This window comes from Pogoniulus pusillus, chromosome 2, assembly GCF_015220805.1.
Source record: "Pogoniulus pusillus isolate bPogPus1 chromosome 2, bPogPus1.pri, whole genome shotgun sequence".
Taxonomy (NCBI): domain Eukaryota; kingdom Metazoa; phylum Chordata; class Aves; order Piciformes; family Lybiidae; genus Pogoniulus; species Pogoniulus pusillus.
Genome location: NC_087265.1, coordinates 43,573,839 through 43,588,537, shown reverse-complemented (window position 1 = coordinate 43,588,537; position 14,699 = coordinate 43,573,839). Strand labels below are relative to the sequence as shown.

Below are 14,699 nucleotides of genomic sequence, written 5' to 3'. Positions count from 1 at the left end.
AGTGACTTTGTGATTTTCTTGGTTTTGTGAAATACTGTTCCTAAAGCTTTTTTGTCCAGTTGCAGAATGAGCTATGGTAGACAGTTCTGGGCTCCTCAATTCAAGAGACATGTGAGATCTAATCCATCCACATAAAGGAAGCAGAAGGAAATAAAATAACAAAGATATTCTTTCATTTAAAGTGCTTCCTGTAGAGAAAAAGAGTGCATGTAAGCACAATTAGTAAAAAGTTCTAAGTTGGAGTATGTGGGAAGGGAAGGTGTTTTCCAGTTACATCCTCTCCATCTCTGTTTTGAGGGTTCACAGTGTCAGTTTCATGGTTTGCAGATTTAAGACAGATGTGTTCTGTGAACTGAATTTAGCAGGAGTATTTTCAGGGATCTACCTTTCAACTATAAATAATAGCAACACTATTCCCTTTTGTCTGTTTCTGCCATTATGCTGCCCTAGTGAAGCGGTCAGTTAAAACATGGTTCCTTTTGTTTGCAGGTTGTATAGCATCAATAACAGCCTTTGCACATACTTTTGCCTTCTTCCTTCATCTCCTATGAACCTTTATCCCAGAAAGAACTTTGCAGATTGTGTTTTTTCAGTCTGTCTTTCTGAGACCAATTGGGAACAGTTACAGGATGGTGTGTTGATGGATTCTTTTGTATGCTTTATTTGAAGATATTGACATCCTCTTTGTTTGAACCTGGCCATTGAGAAATGGCAGAAGAGACTAGCAGAGGAAGCTCTTCTGACTATTGATTTTTCTTGTGCCTTTTGGTGGCTCATTAATTCTTCTATCAATTGCTTCTTAGGTAGTTGTCTGGATGTGGCTATTGCCATCCAGCAGAATGGGGGCTGCCATGGTTGTGTGCAGCTGTAGCTGATAATGTCAGCTTTACCATCAGAATTCTTCTATTTACAAGTTATTAATTGAGTTTGGAAGCAATATTGATCACCCTACAAATAGTGAAATACCTGTATTTTAAATATGATGTTCCTACTCTTTCTTCCACAGTAAGTGTAGATGCCAGAAGACTCTTAAGTCAGCAGTTTCACCAGAGACACAAGAGGAGTTAGACAAACAGAACATTGCAAAAATTGGCATGAATTGTTTGTATAGGAACAGTATGTTCAACTTTGTTTTCCTGGTATTGACTGATGTTGCTGTTACATCTCTATCAGCTCTATTATGAATCCAAGCTGTCTAGTAATGTATGCCATGGCTGTCTGAAAGTGCCAGGCTCAAGCAAGGCTCTTGGTGTTTCAGAACCTCAATGGAACTCCCATTTTACTGTAAGCTGGAAAAGGTTGCATGTTGGAAGACAGTAGGCAAATCACAATTGTGAGTTGTGTAAGGGAGTACTAAAAATAGAACAGTAATTGTAAACTGATTTCTGGTACTGTTTTTCTTCCTTATGAGTCACTCTTGTCATAAATAACAGGCATAAACTAACGTTCATGCAAGTTAAGGCTTTAATAGAGTTGCAGGAATCAAGCAATCAGGCCCAGGTATGAGGGGAGACTCTGATCTACCCCAACGCACCCCCTTTGCCTTCAGTTTTCTCTTTTTATACCCTATTCTATTACATATTTACTAAGTTCTAAGAAAAGGTTGGGGGTTTTTTATCAGTTTTTAGGAATGTGAGATGTCTCTTCCACACATCTCCTTTTATCCGGTGGTCCCTCTGATAACCTTTGATGAAGTAAGGGGTCTTGCTTAAGTGTCCTCATGAACTTCAAAGTCTTTGTTCTGTTTGCTCATGCAGAAAGGTGGCACCAGGAGGAATGCATTTCCATTTAAATATGCAAAAGACTATCTCTTCCACGTGCCTCCCTCCTTCGCCAATCTTATTACTCTTCTCTTAGGCTTATTGCATACCTTTTGCGATGGTGGTGCAAGCAGGAATGCAGTTTCATTCCAACCCCCCTTCCTCCTTGTCTGTGACCCCTTGCCACGAATTGATCGGATCAAACATATGATTCTATATATTTCTCACACTCTTGTCCCTATAATTTCTGAGAAGGGTATCTGTGCTAATAACTCTGAAAGAGAAAATTGCTGATTTTGCTTCAGGAGTAACTATATAATAAAAAAACCCAAAACACAACCTGCATGTAGTTAGTCCATGCAAGGTTTGGGATTTTTGTTTTGTTTTCACAGTGCAGCCAGAGATCTCAGTAGAAGATCATCATTTTCCAGATGGCTATTCCGAGTCATGGACTGCATTTAGAAGGCTGTAGTTCACAGAGAGAAATTAATTGTGCCCTGTACGTGACCCATATTTCTTTTACACAGAATATATACATGCACTCTGTCTTAAGAAGGCTGTTAAGAAGTTATAATATGCAATTATTGATTCTAATATTGATCTTACAGGGAAGTCTTCTCTTTTAATATAGATAAATGTTACTTGCATATTTGCTTGACTGCCAGCTACCTTAGTCTGTTGTGCCAGGTCTTTTGTTCTGACTGTGTGATGGTTTGGGGGTTACCCCGCCCCTCCCACACTTTGTATTTGCCCCAGCTAACTCAGACGGCCTCTGGGAATATAGATGAAGCAATTTATTTACAGCTAGCAGAATTTACAAGCAGCTATTTACAATATATACAGTTATATACAATTATATACAGAAATATACAAAGGATAAACAATACAAAAGCACAACTCCCCTCCCAGAAACCTGAGTCCCCAGGAGGGGCTCTCAAACCACCCCACAACCTCCCCCCGGCCCTCTCAACCTTACCCCAGTTCTCAGGAAGAAGAGAGGTGCAGCCAAGAGGTTAGGGAGCAAGGTTAGTAGGAGCAGGGTTAATGAGATGTGACCAGGTCCAAGGCAAAAGCAAGAGTGAGAGACAAAATGGAGAATGTTTTCTTCTTCTTCCCAGAGTTCTCAGTGTGACTGTGAGAGAAGTAGACACAATTGTTTTTCATTTCACTGCCCGTTATCTAGTTCTGTTACCAAAACATTCTAGCTTGCTTCAAACTAGCACAATCCACCCCTTGTCTACTTCGCTCAGAGTATCGCTGAGAATTATCCATTCTAATCTAAACCAATATTTACACTAAAACTATATATACAAGTTCAGTTCACACTTCAATCAGATGTAGGTGATTCAAAAGCTCAGAACAGGGACTCCCAGGTGATGTTGGGTTCGTGCTCACGTACTGTAGATTCTATCGTAGATTCTCTCAGTGTTGGGCGCCGATGTTACCTAGAACAGAAAACTCCTAACAACCTGAATTTAAACTCTCTCAGCTAAGGTTAGATTTCTCTGTGGAATACACTGGATTTCACCATTCTCCTGCATTACCCAGTATGTATGACCAGGACCTTCAGCAGACACCACCCCTCGGACAGGTTTCCCTTCGCCCGAAGGAGAAAATACCCAAACAGTTTTCCCTAACAGATTCTTTTCACGTATAACAGGAACTTTATCACCGTCTACTGTTTGGACTAAATCTGATTGTGCAGGTCCTGCTCTGTTTACTGAACCTCTACTATTTACCAACCAGGTAGCTTGTGCTAAATGTTTGTCCCAGTTTTTCAGAGTTCCACCCCCCATGGCTTTTAGGGTGGTCTTCAGCAAACCATTGTAGCGTTCAATCTTCCCTGAAGCTGGTGCATAGTAGGGTATGTGATAGATCCATTCAATACCATGCTCTTTGGCCCAGTTTTTCACAAGATTATTCTTGAAATGAGTACCATTGTCTGACTCGATTCTTTCTGGAGTTCCATGTCTCCACAAGATCTGTCTCTCCAAACCAACAATGGTGTTACGTGCAGTAGCATGTGGAACTGGGTAGGTTTCCAACCATCCAGTGCTGGCTTCTACCATCGTCAGCACATACTGCTTGCCAGAACGAGATCTAGGTAAAGTGATGTAGTCAATCTGCCAGGCTTCACCATACTTGTACTTTGACCATCTCTCACCATACCATAAGGGCTTGATTCGCTTAGCCTGCTTAATAGCAGCACAAATGTCACAGTCATAGATGACTTGGGTGATAGCGTCCATGGACAAGTCAATTGACCTATCACGAGCCCATCGGTACGTTCCATCTCTGCCTTGATGTCCAGATGAGTCATGGGCCCACCGAGCTAAGAACAGCTCACCTCGGTGTTTCCAATCAAGGTCAATGTCAAGTTCAGAGTTGGTATCAGCTTGAGCAATCTTAGCAGCTTGATCTGCCTTCTGGTTATGTTGATGTTCCTCAGTGGTTCTGCTCTTGGGCATGTGTGCATCTACGTGCCGCACCTTCACTGGAGTTTTCTCCAGCCGTGCATCAATGTCCTGCCATAGATCAGCACACCAAATAGGCTTTCCTTTCCTCTGCCAACCATTCTTCTTCCAGTCCTTTAGCCAACCCCATAGAGCATTGGCTACCATCCACGAGTCGGTGTAGAGGTAAAGGATAGGCCAATTCTCACGTTCAGCCACATCAAGAGCAAGTTGAACAGCTTTTACCTCAGCGAACTGACTGGATTCTCCTTCGCCATCTTTCGTTTCGGTAACTCTCCTGGTTGGACTCCAAACCGCTGACTTCCATATTCGCTTGTTCCCAACAAGACGACAGGAACCATCTGTGAACAAAGCATAGTTCTTTTCCTGATCAGAGAGATCACCATAGGGAGGAGCTTCCTCAGCACGAGTTATTTTCTCCTCTGGAGGTTTGGGACAGTCTGTGCCTTCCGGCCAGTTGGTGATCACCTCCACCAGACCAGGTCGGTCAAGATTACCCATTCGTGCTCGTTGGGTTATCAAAGCCATCCATTTAGACCAGGTTGCATCTGTGGCATGATGTGGTGATAAACCTTTGCCCTTGAACATCCAGTTTAGAACTGGCAGTCTAGGAGCTAAAAGCAATTGTGACTCAGTTCCAATCACTTCAGAAGCTGCTTTCACTCCCTCATAGGCTGCTAGAATCTCTTTTTCAGTTGCAGTGTAATTTGTCTCTGAACCTCTGTAACAACGTCCCCAGAAACCAAGTGGACGACCACGTGTCTCATTTGGAGCTCTCTGCCAAAGACTCCAAGTTGGACCATTGTCACTGGCAGCCGTGTACAGAATGTTTTTAATGTCCGGACCAGATCTCACAGGTCCCAAACCCACTGCATGGACTACTTCTCGCTTGATCTGATCAAAGGCTGCTTGTTGTTCAGGCCCCCACTCAAAATTGTTCCTCTTACGAGTCACATCATGCAGAGGTTTGACAATCTGACTGAAACCAGGAATGTGTAGTCTCCAAAATCCCACCACACCAAGAAAAGAAAGTGTGTCCTTCTTACTGGTGGGAACAGCCATGGTAGAGACTTTGTCAATCACATCCTGAGGAATGTAACGGCGACCATCCTGCCACCGCACTCCCAGAAATTGAATTTCTTTGGCAGGTCCTTTGACCTTGTCTCTCTTAATGGCAAAACCTGCTTGCAGCAGAATGTCAATGATTTTGTTACCTTTCTCGAAGACTTCCTTAGCAGTTTGGCCCCACACAATGATGTCGTCGATGTACTGGATGTGCTCTGGAGCTTTACCTTTCTCCAGTGCATTGTGGATGACTGAGTGACAGATGGTTGAGCTGTGTTTCCACCCCTGAGGCAAACGATTGAACTGATACTGGATTCCTCTCCAGGTGAATGCAAACTGAGGCCTGCACTCCTTTGCTATGGGAATAGAGAAGAAAGCATTAGCAATGTCTATGGTTGCATACCATTTAGCCTCCTTTGATTCCAGCTCGTACTGGAGTTCCAGCATGTCCGGCACAGCTGCACTCATGGGTGGCGTCACCTCGTTGAGGGCACGAAAGTCAACTGTCAGTCTCCAGTCGCCCGTAGGTTTGCGCACAGGCCAGATGGGACTGTTGAAAGGTGAATGAGCTTTCTCGATGACAGCCTGACTCTCCAGTTGACGAATCAGCTGATGAATGGGCAACAAAGAGTCACGGTTAGTTCTGTACTGCCTATGATGAACAGTTTGAGTTGCAATTGGCACTTCCAGGTCCTCTATGTCATGATGTCCCACAACTGCAGATTCATCTGAAAGTTCAGGCCTAACAGACAACTTCAATTTATCATCCTCAATCTCTACAGATGCTATTCCAAAAGCCCATTTATGACCCTTAGGATCTTTGAAACAACCTTGTCTCAAAAAGTCAATTCCCAGAATGCAAGGCGCATCAGGACCAGTTACAATAGTATGTGTCTTCCACTCTTTACCAGTTAAACTGATCTCAGCTTGTATCTTAGTTAACTCTTGAGATCCACCAGTGATTCCAAAGATAGATATGGACTCTGTCCCTTTACAATTAGATGGCAATAAAGTACACTGAGCACCTGTGTCAACTAAAGCCCTGTATTTCCGAACTCTTGAACTGCCAGGCCACCTAATGAATACATTCCAATAGATTCGGTTCTCTCCACTATCCCTTTCCTCCTCCTGGCTGGAGGCAGGGCACCCCTAATGCTGAACATGGCATGTAGGGTGTACACAATGATTAGTATTGTTGTGAGAGGAACTGCAACTGTTGGAACAATTGCAGTTGCTCTCGGGAGCTGAAGAAGTGACAGCTACCTTTCGGGCATTATTGCCTCTGTTTCTGCCACTCTGCAGTTCCCTGACCCTCTTTGAAAGAGCTGAAGTAGGTTTACCATCCCATTTGTTCATGTTCTCCCCGTATGTGTCACGCAGAAGTATCCACAGTGACGCACGTGATTGCTGCTGTCTGGGTGGAATTTGTCTCCTCCTGGGCTGGAATTGCCTTGCAGGAGGTGGGCGTCTGTTCCTGACTGCAGAAACATGCACCCATTCAGATGATGCAGGAATGGTATCCTTTACCAGATTGGTAATGTTTTTGAGATCCTCCTTCAGTTCTTTCATGGTATCTTTAATCTCTGTGGTCATAGTTTGTATGGCAGAGACTAGGCCAGAATGTGACAAGCTGTCCTCAATCTGCCTGAGCTGATCAGTGAATTCACCAACAGTGAAAGATCTTCCATTATCACTCCTTGCTAGGAATTTACTGGCCAAGATGTTAGCATAGGATGAAGGAGCAAGCTTAATAAGCTTCTTCATGAGACCTGTTCCCAAAGGAATATCGTCAGGCTCATGAGTGCCATGATCTCCATAAAGCACTTCCTTCACAGCAAACTCCTTCAGAAGCTTGATTCCCTGCTCAACGGTGTTCCACTTCTTGGCAGCCCATGGCAAATCATCTCGGGAAGGATATCTCATAGCCACAGCCAACAGAAGGCGTGTCCACAAGCTAACCCTACCAAGAGGACTTGCTAGGTGTTTGTCCACTCCACTCTCCTTAGTGAGTGGTCCCAGCTGCTTGGCAGACTTGTCTCCTACCTGCAGAGCATTAGCACCAATGCCACGGCATCTCACTAGCCAGCTTAGGATTGGCTCACCTGATTCCCTTGTGTATTCCTTCCTAACTTCCCTGACCTCTCTGAGTGGATCCTTGGAACCCTGGATGTCATCTTCCTCCTCTTCCTCCTGTTGTTCTGGTGGTGCCGGGCCTAACACAATCTTCCTCATAGCATTCCTAAACTCATTGGAACCATCCTCTCTCCTGGCAGCTAACCTCACAGCGCTCCTCTCACTTGAGTATTGTTGTCTCAGCACATCTACAAGGTCTCGCAGACTAACTGCCTCCTCTTCCTCCTCTTGCTGCTGATCACCAGATGTCCCCTGTCTTACATCCTCCTGTGAACCACTCTTTGTCTTAGCTTTTGCCTTAGCAGGTGCCAGAAGGGCCTGAGCAGCAACAGACTTGGATGTGTCTGCTGGAGGATTTGAATCTTTTTTGGGGGGTGGAGAGGCTGGCAAGGGGGAAGCCGATAACTGTGTTCCCTTGTTTTGCTGTGAAAGAGACTGCTTCTGAGACACAGAATTTTTCCTAGCTCTTACAGAAGCTGGTTTTGAATTTTTCACACATAATGCCAAAATTAATATGAAATTTAAAACTACAAGAGCCAGTATAATGCCCAGCATCCCTGCCATGCTCTGTTTCGAGTAGAAATCCTTGCATGGATTTGGCATTTCAGTTTGGGGCTGGATGACCCTCATGAGAGCAGTAGATAAAGCAGCATTTTGACTGATCGTCACATTATTGACAAAAACTCTTGTAATATCACTAGTAATATTCTCAGTGACACTAAAACCAGCATAACCAAGAATGAAATCACCCCAGCTCCAGAACATGTTTGAAAGCTTAACTTTAGCCTTCTTAAAAACTACATGAAGCAAGAAATAACCAATTTGATCTTTGATCCAGTTGTACACAAAAAACCAGAAAACAGGCCACACAGCAATCCCCACCAAGTACAATAGCTGCTTGATTAGCTTCATCTTAATTCCCAGAGCTAATTTCCACTCACTGAAATATCTAGCCCCACGTTGGGCGCCAATTAAAAAATGTGATGGTTTGGGGGTTACCCCGCCCCTCCCACACTTTGTATTTGCCCCAGCTAACTCAGACGGCCTCTGGGAATATAGATGAAGCAATTTATTTACAGCTAGCAGAATTTACAAGCAGCTATTTACAATATATACAGTTATATACAATTATATACAGAAATATACAAAGGATAAACAATACAAAAGCACAACTCCCCTCCCAGAAACCTGAGTCCCCAGGAGGGGCTCTCAAACCACCCCACAACCTCCCCCCGGCCCTCTCAACCTTACCCCAGTTCTCAGGAAGAAGAGAGGTGCAGCCAAGAGGTTAGGGAGCAAGGTTAGTAGGAGCAGGGTTAATGAGATGTGACCAGGTCCAAGGCAAAAGCAAGAGTGAGAGACAAAATGGAGAATGTTTTCTTCTTCTTCCCAGAGTTCTCAGTGTGACTGTGAGAGAAGTAGACACAATTGTTTTTCATTTCACTGCCCGTTATCTAGTTCTGTTACCAAAACATTCTAGCTTGCTTCAAACTAGCACAGACTGTTAAAGGTTTTCTAAATAGAAAAATCCACATGTTACAAAGAAACCCATGAAATTCACTTTATTGATGGAGAGTATCTCTTTTCATGAGTAGATAAAAGAAACCCTGTCGATGCCTGAATCAAATTGTCCTTACTTTTGCTTTGAGTTCTGCCTCTTCCCAAGTATGCAAAACAGAGTTTGGTAGAGTGCTATGATGGCATGTAGCCATTCTTCAAATAGCATAAGTGTGTGCAGTCCGAAATAGCTTTGTGTAAGATGTTCCCCATCCTGTAGAGTTAATTGCTGGAGTGTAAATTTTTAGCATCTGGTATGGGCTATTTTGCTTGCCTGCATGGAACAGATTTAAACACTGAGTAGTTTTCTCCAGCTGGTGGCAGAAATAATGAAGTCCTTGTAATCAGTACGTCTCTAATAGGTTGAGCTTCCCTCTGGGGAGGGCTTTGCTAAGCTTTTCACAGCTCAAGCCACTCTCTGTACACGATTTCAAAGTCCAGAGAGGTGTGAGGCCTGATGTGGGGGAGGTGAAAAGAGAATTTTTTTCCTAAAGGAATTTCAGCTTCAGCATTTTAAAGGTCTTCTGAATATGGGGTTGTAGCAAAAGTGGTTGCATCCACGTGAAATAAAAAATAAATGGCAGCCATTCTTAAAAGAAGAGCAAATAGCAAAGCACAAATTCACTGTGCAATTTTAACTGTTGCTAAAGTGGCAGTGAAATAAATATCAGTGGGTGCTGCGTCGAAGGGACGAGGAGACAGCTTGATGCAAGCTAAGTTCCAACTTCATTAGGCAACATACAAGGGTATTTATACTTTTCAGAGAGTATCAGAAGGCTTAACATTTTTACATATTGATTAGTCATTTTATCACATGCAAACCGTCTCTTCTTCCAATCTAAATTCTTGTCTGCCACATCTGCTTCCCCGTGGAGCAGGGGTCCTAGCATATTCATCAGATAAGAAGGACAGGCATATTCATCAGATGGCAGGACAGTCTCCTTGCTGCTTCTAATCAGATCACTCTGACTCAGGTAGTTTCCCAAGGCTTGTGTTGATACTGACCCTGATTGTGCTAGTTAGAAACAAGCTGGAATGTTTTGGTAAAAGAACTTGATAATAGGCAATGGAATGAAAAACATGGTGTCTCCTTCTCTCACAGTCACACTGAGAACTCTGGGAAGAAGAAAGACTTTTTCTCCATTTTTGTCTTTCTCTTCTGCCTTTGCCTTCAGACCTGGTCACATCTCATTAACCTTGCTCCTACTAACCTTGCTCCCTAACCTCTTGGCCGCACCTCTCTTCTTCCTGAGAACTGGGGTAAGGTTGAGAGGGCCGGGGGAGGTGTTGGGGTGGTTTGAAAGCCCCTCCTGGGGATTCAGGTTTCTGGGAGGGCAGTTGTGCTTTTGTATTGTTTATCCTTTGTATATTTCTGTATATAACTGTATATATTGTAAATAGCTGCTTGTAAATTCTGCTGGCTGTAAATAAATTGCTTCATCTATATTCCCAGGGTCCGTCTGAGTTAGCTGGGGCAAATACAAAGTGTGGGGGGGTGGGGTAACCCCCAAACCATCACACTGGTTGACCATTGTTCATCATTAACGACCTGCGTTCCCACAAGTGGGGTGTTGTTTTTTTTTTTTAAGGTTGCATCACAGCTATTTGCAGTCTATTCTTCTCTGTTTCTTTTCATCTGAATGTCTGTAATATTTCTTCTAAAGCATTTATATCACATGTGTTCAGTACAGGATTTTTTTAGCCTGTTCCAGTTCATGTTTGTATTCACCACCACTCCCCACTCTGCAAGCAAACCTTGCTTTTAGGGTTGCCTTATCAGTAGCTACATGTCTGTGGCTGCTGCCATCAGAGCATGTAGTACAGTTAGAGAAGTCTTTCACCTGACCTGTGTCTCTGTTGAGGTGATAATTGTATGTGTTTAGAATGCTTTTCTGTATTTGCAGCACACTGTGTTGGATCCAAATAGTGAGGTGCTGCCCTAATAACTTATCATTATGTGCTGTGGGTAAATAATATATTGTTCCAACTTCTTTTCCTTTTTCCTTCTTTTCTTTGACTTTTTTTCAGTCAAGAGACCTGTGATGGTTTGGGTGTTACCTTCCCCCCCAGACTTTAGAAAATCATCCAGACTAGGCTCAGTTGAATGAAGCTTTATATTTACAGCTTAGCACAATATTACAAGCAGATATTTACAATATATACAGCTAAAGGCAGAAATATGAGTTAAAAAGGTAATACAGAAACACAACAGCCCTCCCAGAAACCAGAGTCCCCAGGAGGGGCTCCCAACCACCCTTCCACCTCCTTCCCACCCCTCTACCTTATCCCAGACTTTGCCTTACGTTCAAGGTGAGTTTGGAGAATTGGCCAGGGGGGTTAGGAAGCAGACAGATTACCAGGTTAGAGAGAGAAGGGAGGCAACCAAAGCCAGAGAGCAACTGTGTTCTCTATATTTTTGTTCTTGTTTTTTGTACATCTCTGCAAGCCTGAGTGAAGTAGACATCACCATTGTTACCTTTTCACAGCCTATAATCTAATTCCTCTCACTAAAATATCCCAGCCCTGGCACAAACTAGCACAAGACCAAAACACCATCTTTGGTGCAAATACAGCTTTAACCAAGGAGTGCAGAGGTTTTCTTTCATTGTGTCTGCCATTGGTTAAGGAAAGACTCTACTTCTTCTAACCTGATGCCAGATATAGTGAAGAGATAAGTAAGAAACATATTGAAAACTAATTTTTCAAGCAGATTTGCCAATATCAGGCATGCTTAGAAAAAAGTGGCTCAAACCTTAAAATGCAAGGGTGAGTGTTTGAAGTATTAGTTTCAGTGATAGTGTTGTTTTTGATGCTCTTGCAAGATCACCTTCTTGGTTTTCTCCTTCAGTTTGTTTTATGGATCTTCTAGCTAAGCATACACTTAGCCAAGGTGTTCTACCACCAAAAGGACAAAGACTTTTTTTAGAGAAACTATAAACCAATCAATCAACTTCTCTAATGATGGAGTTATATAAGAAGGTTACATTACTCTCAAGGGGACACAGTCTCAAGTTGTGCAGGGGGAGGTATAGGCTGGATGTTAGGAGGAAGTTCTTCCCGGAGTGATGTACTATTGGAATGGCCTGCCCAGGGAGGTAGTGGATTCACTGTGCCTGGAGGTGTTCAGGAAAAGACTGGATGAGGCACTTAGTGCCATGGTCTGGTTGATTGGACAGGGCAGAGTGATAGGTTGGACTTGGATGATCTTGGAGGTCTCTTCCAACTTGGTAGGTTCTATGATTCATCTTAAATTTCGTCTTTGTTTTATTCCAGTTGGGGGGCAACACTTACATTGTCACTACTTCAAATCCTAAAGTGGTATTATCATTTTCCTATTCAGCAGAACTTAGCATTTGTGCCATTTCAGGAGTGGGAGTGAGTCTTTTGCATAGATTGCAGTGATCCTTACATCATTCGGAAGCATTTGGGAAAACAACTCTGCTGACTGGGAGAGCTCCTGGAGGTGGAGGTGCCATCAAGCAGAGTGGCAGACCATAGCAAACTCGGACTGAAGTACAGAGCTGGAGAGAAGTGCAATTGTTGACAAACATCTCCAGTGATGAATATTACCGCAGTGGTGTAGCTGTTGCTTATTATTGTGTTGGTTTGTATTTTATGATGCCAGCCTAGTCTTAACTTTTATTAACCTATACATAGCCCCATTGTAGATATATTAAAAGTAGAGGTGTTACACCTATTATTGAATGCCTGGCTAGCAATTACCAAGGGAGCATCAGACAAAAAATATGTTAAAAGCATGATATGAGTTTTTAATGCACAAAAAATAGGGCCTTGTTTAATGACCCATGTTAAATCAATTGTGTAAAATGTCCATTAAAAGAGCACGCAGTAGAGGGAGAGGTCAGACTTTTGTTAAAGTGTGTTCAGGATGATGTGGCATATGCTTGAAGCAAGTAATACATCCAACAAATTAAGGATAGAGAAGCGGTCCTTAAAGTTTTCTTTCCATTCCTTCATTTAATGGTTTTGTCTTTCTATTTGGTTTTAATTTGTGATTCTAGCTATATTTCTTCTCAAATTAGGATAGTATTTGTTGTTGGGTTTTGTGGGTGTGGCCATTCGAGCTAGATTTCTAGCTCAGACATAAAAATATTCAGAACAGAGAAACTTAGAATCTGTGAGCAGAAAGGTGAACATTTGAGGGATAGGCCATATAATGGCAACAATGGATAAGTTAATATCCTGGCCTGCGTTGGGAACAGTGTGTCCAGTAGGACACGGGAGGTTCTTCTGCCCCTGTACTCAACACTGGTCAGGCCACACCTTGAGTACTGTGTCCAGTTGTGGGCCCCTCAATTCAAGAGAGATGTTGAGGTGCTGGAGCGTGTCCAGAGAAGGGCAACAAGACTGGTGAAAGGCCTGGAACACAGCCCTATAAGGAGAGGCTGAGGGAGCTGGGGTTGTTTAACCTAGAGAAGAGGAGGCTCAGGGGTGACTTCATTGCTGTCTACAACTACCTGAAGGGACATTGTAGCCAGGTGGGGGTGGCCTCTTCTCCCAGGCAACCAGCAATAGAACAAGGGGACACAATCTCAAGTTGTGCCAGGGGGAAAGTATAGGCTGGATGTTAGGAGGAAGTTCTTGCCAGAGAGAGTGATTGGCATTGGAATGGGCTGCCCAGGGAGGTGGTGGAGTCACCATCCCTGGAGGTGTTGAAGAAAAGCCTGGCTGAGGCACTTAGTGCCATGGTCTAGTCGACTGGATAGGGCCAGTTGCTAGGTTGGACTGGCTGAGCTTGGAGGTCTCTTCCAACCTGGTTTATTCTATGATAATTTCATTGGAGGATCAAGAGCTTTATGTTTGGAAGCACAGCTTGGACCTTCCCCTTGCTGCTTCTGCTTCACCTGCTGCTATCTTCCCCACCACTGTTTTGGCTGTTGCTTCTTTTCCTGCTTCGCCGACGCTTGACCCCTTCCCCATCTTCATTAAGGATGTATTTCTGTAGTAGTTTATTCTCCTTATGCTGTTATATTTAAACTGTAAGAAGTAAAATACTATTTTTCCCCTGACTTTCCAAAAAATTGTGTTGTAGTGAGTTTACTCTACTGGGGGAGGCATCTGCCCTAACCCAGGCCAGTGGGTTTGTAGGGTTTGGTATGGTTTTGTTTTGTTTCTACCATGAGACACCTTCTTTGGCAGTTATGTGGGGTTTTCAACTGTACGTATGTCTGTTTTGTTTTCCAGGAAGCCATTGTATGGACTGTTTCAATATAATTCCAGTATGATTGGATTAGAATCATTAGCCGATCCCTCAGACACCTGGGAAATTATAGAGACTATTGGGAAAGGCACTTATGGTAAAGTCTATAAGGTTGCCAATAAGAAAGACGGGAGCCTGGCAGCAGTGAAGATTCTGGATCCTATCAGTGTAAGTAAAAAAAATATTCAACTGCTACTTGTAAATTTAAAAGAATTCTCAAAGAGAGTTTTGGAATGTAAATCCAACATGTGCGAGAGTCCTGACTTATGGAAAATGGGACCTTACAACACACAAAGTGTTACCAGGTGAGGCATGTTTAATCAGCACTGGGTGACAAGGGGTGGTCATCCTCCAAAGCTCTTGCACACCTTCACCTTGTTTAGGTAAAATATTTATGCTACAAAATCATACATATTCAGTACTGGGGTAAGGTTATTACAGTTAGTTCTGGGAATAGGTGGAGTTATTACAGTCAGTTCCTGGAACTCA

General features: G+C 43.2%; 1 protein-coding gene across 9 annotated transcripts in view; it reads left to right on the top strand.

Annotated features, from left to right (window-relative positions):
* MYO3B (myosin IIIB) overlaps window positions 1-14,699 on the top strand; it is a 234,365-nt gene that overhangs the window by 18,479 nt on the left and 201,187 nt on the right. For all 9 annotated transcript variants that reach the window (XR_010306704.1, XM_064163275.1, XM_064163206.1 and 6 more), the window contains exon 3: window positions 14,195-14,378. Coding sequence is in view for 8 of the 9 variants with exons in the window: in XM_064163275.1 (XP_064019345.1) it covers window positions 14,195-14,378 (184 nt within the window). In the remaining variant the exon portion in view is untranslated. The remainder of the gene's footprint in view (window positions 1-14,194; window positions 14,379-14,699) is intronic.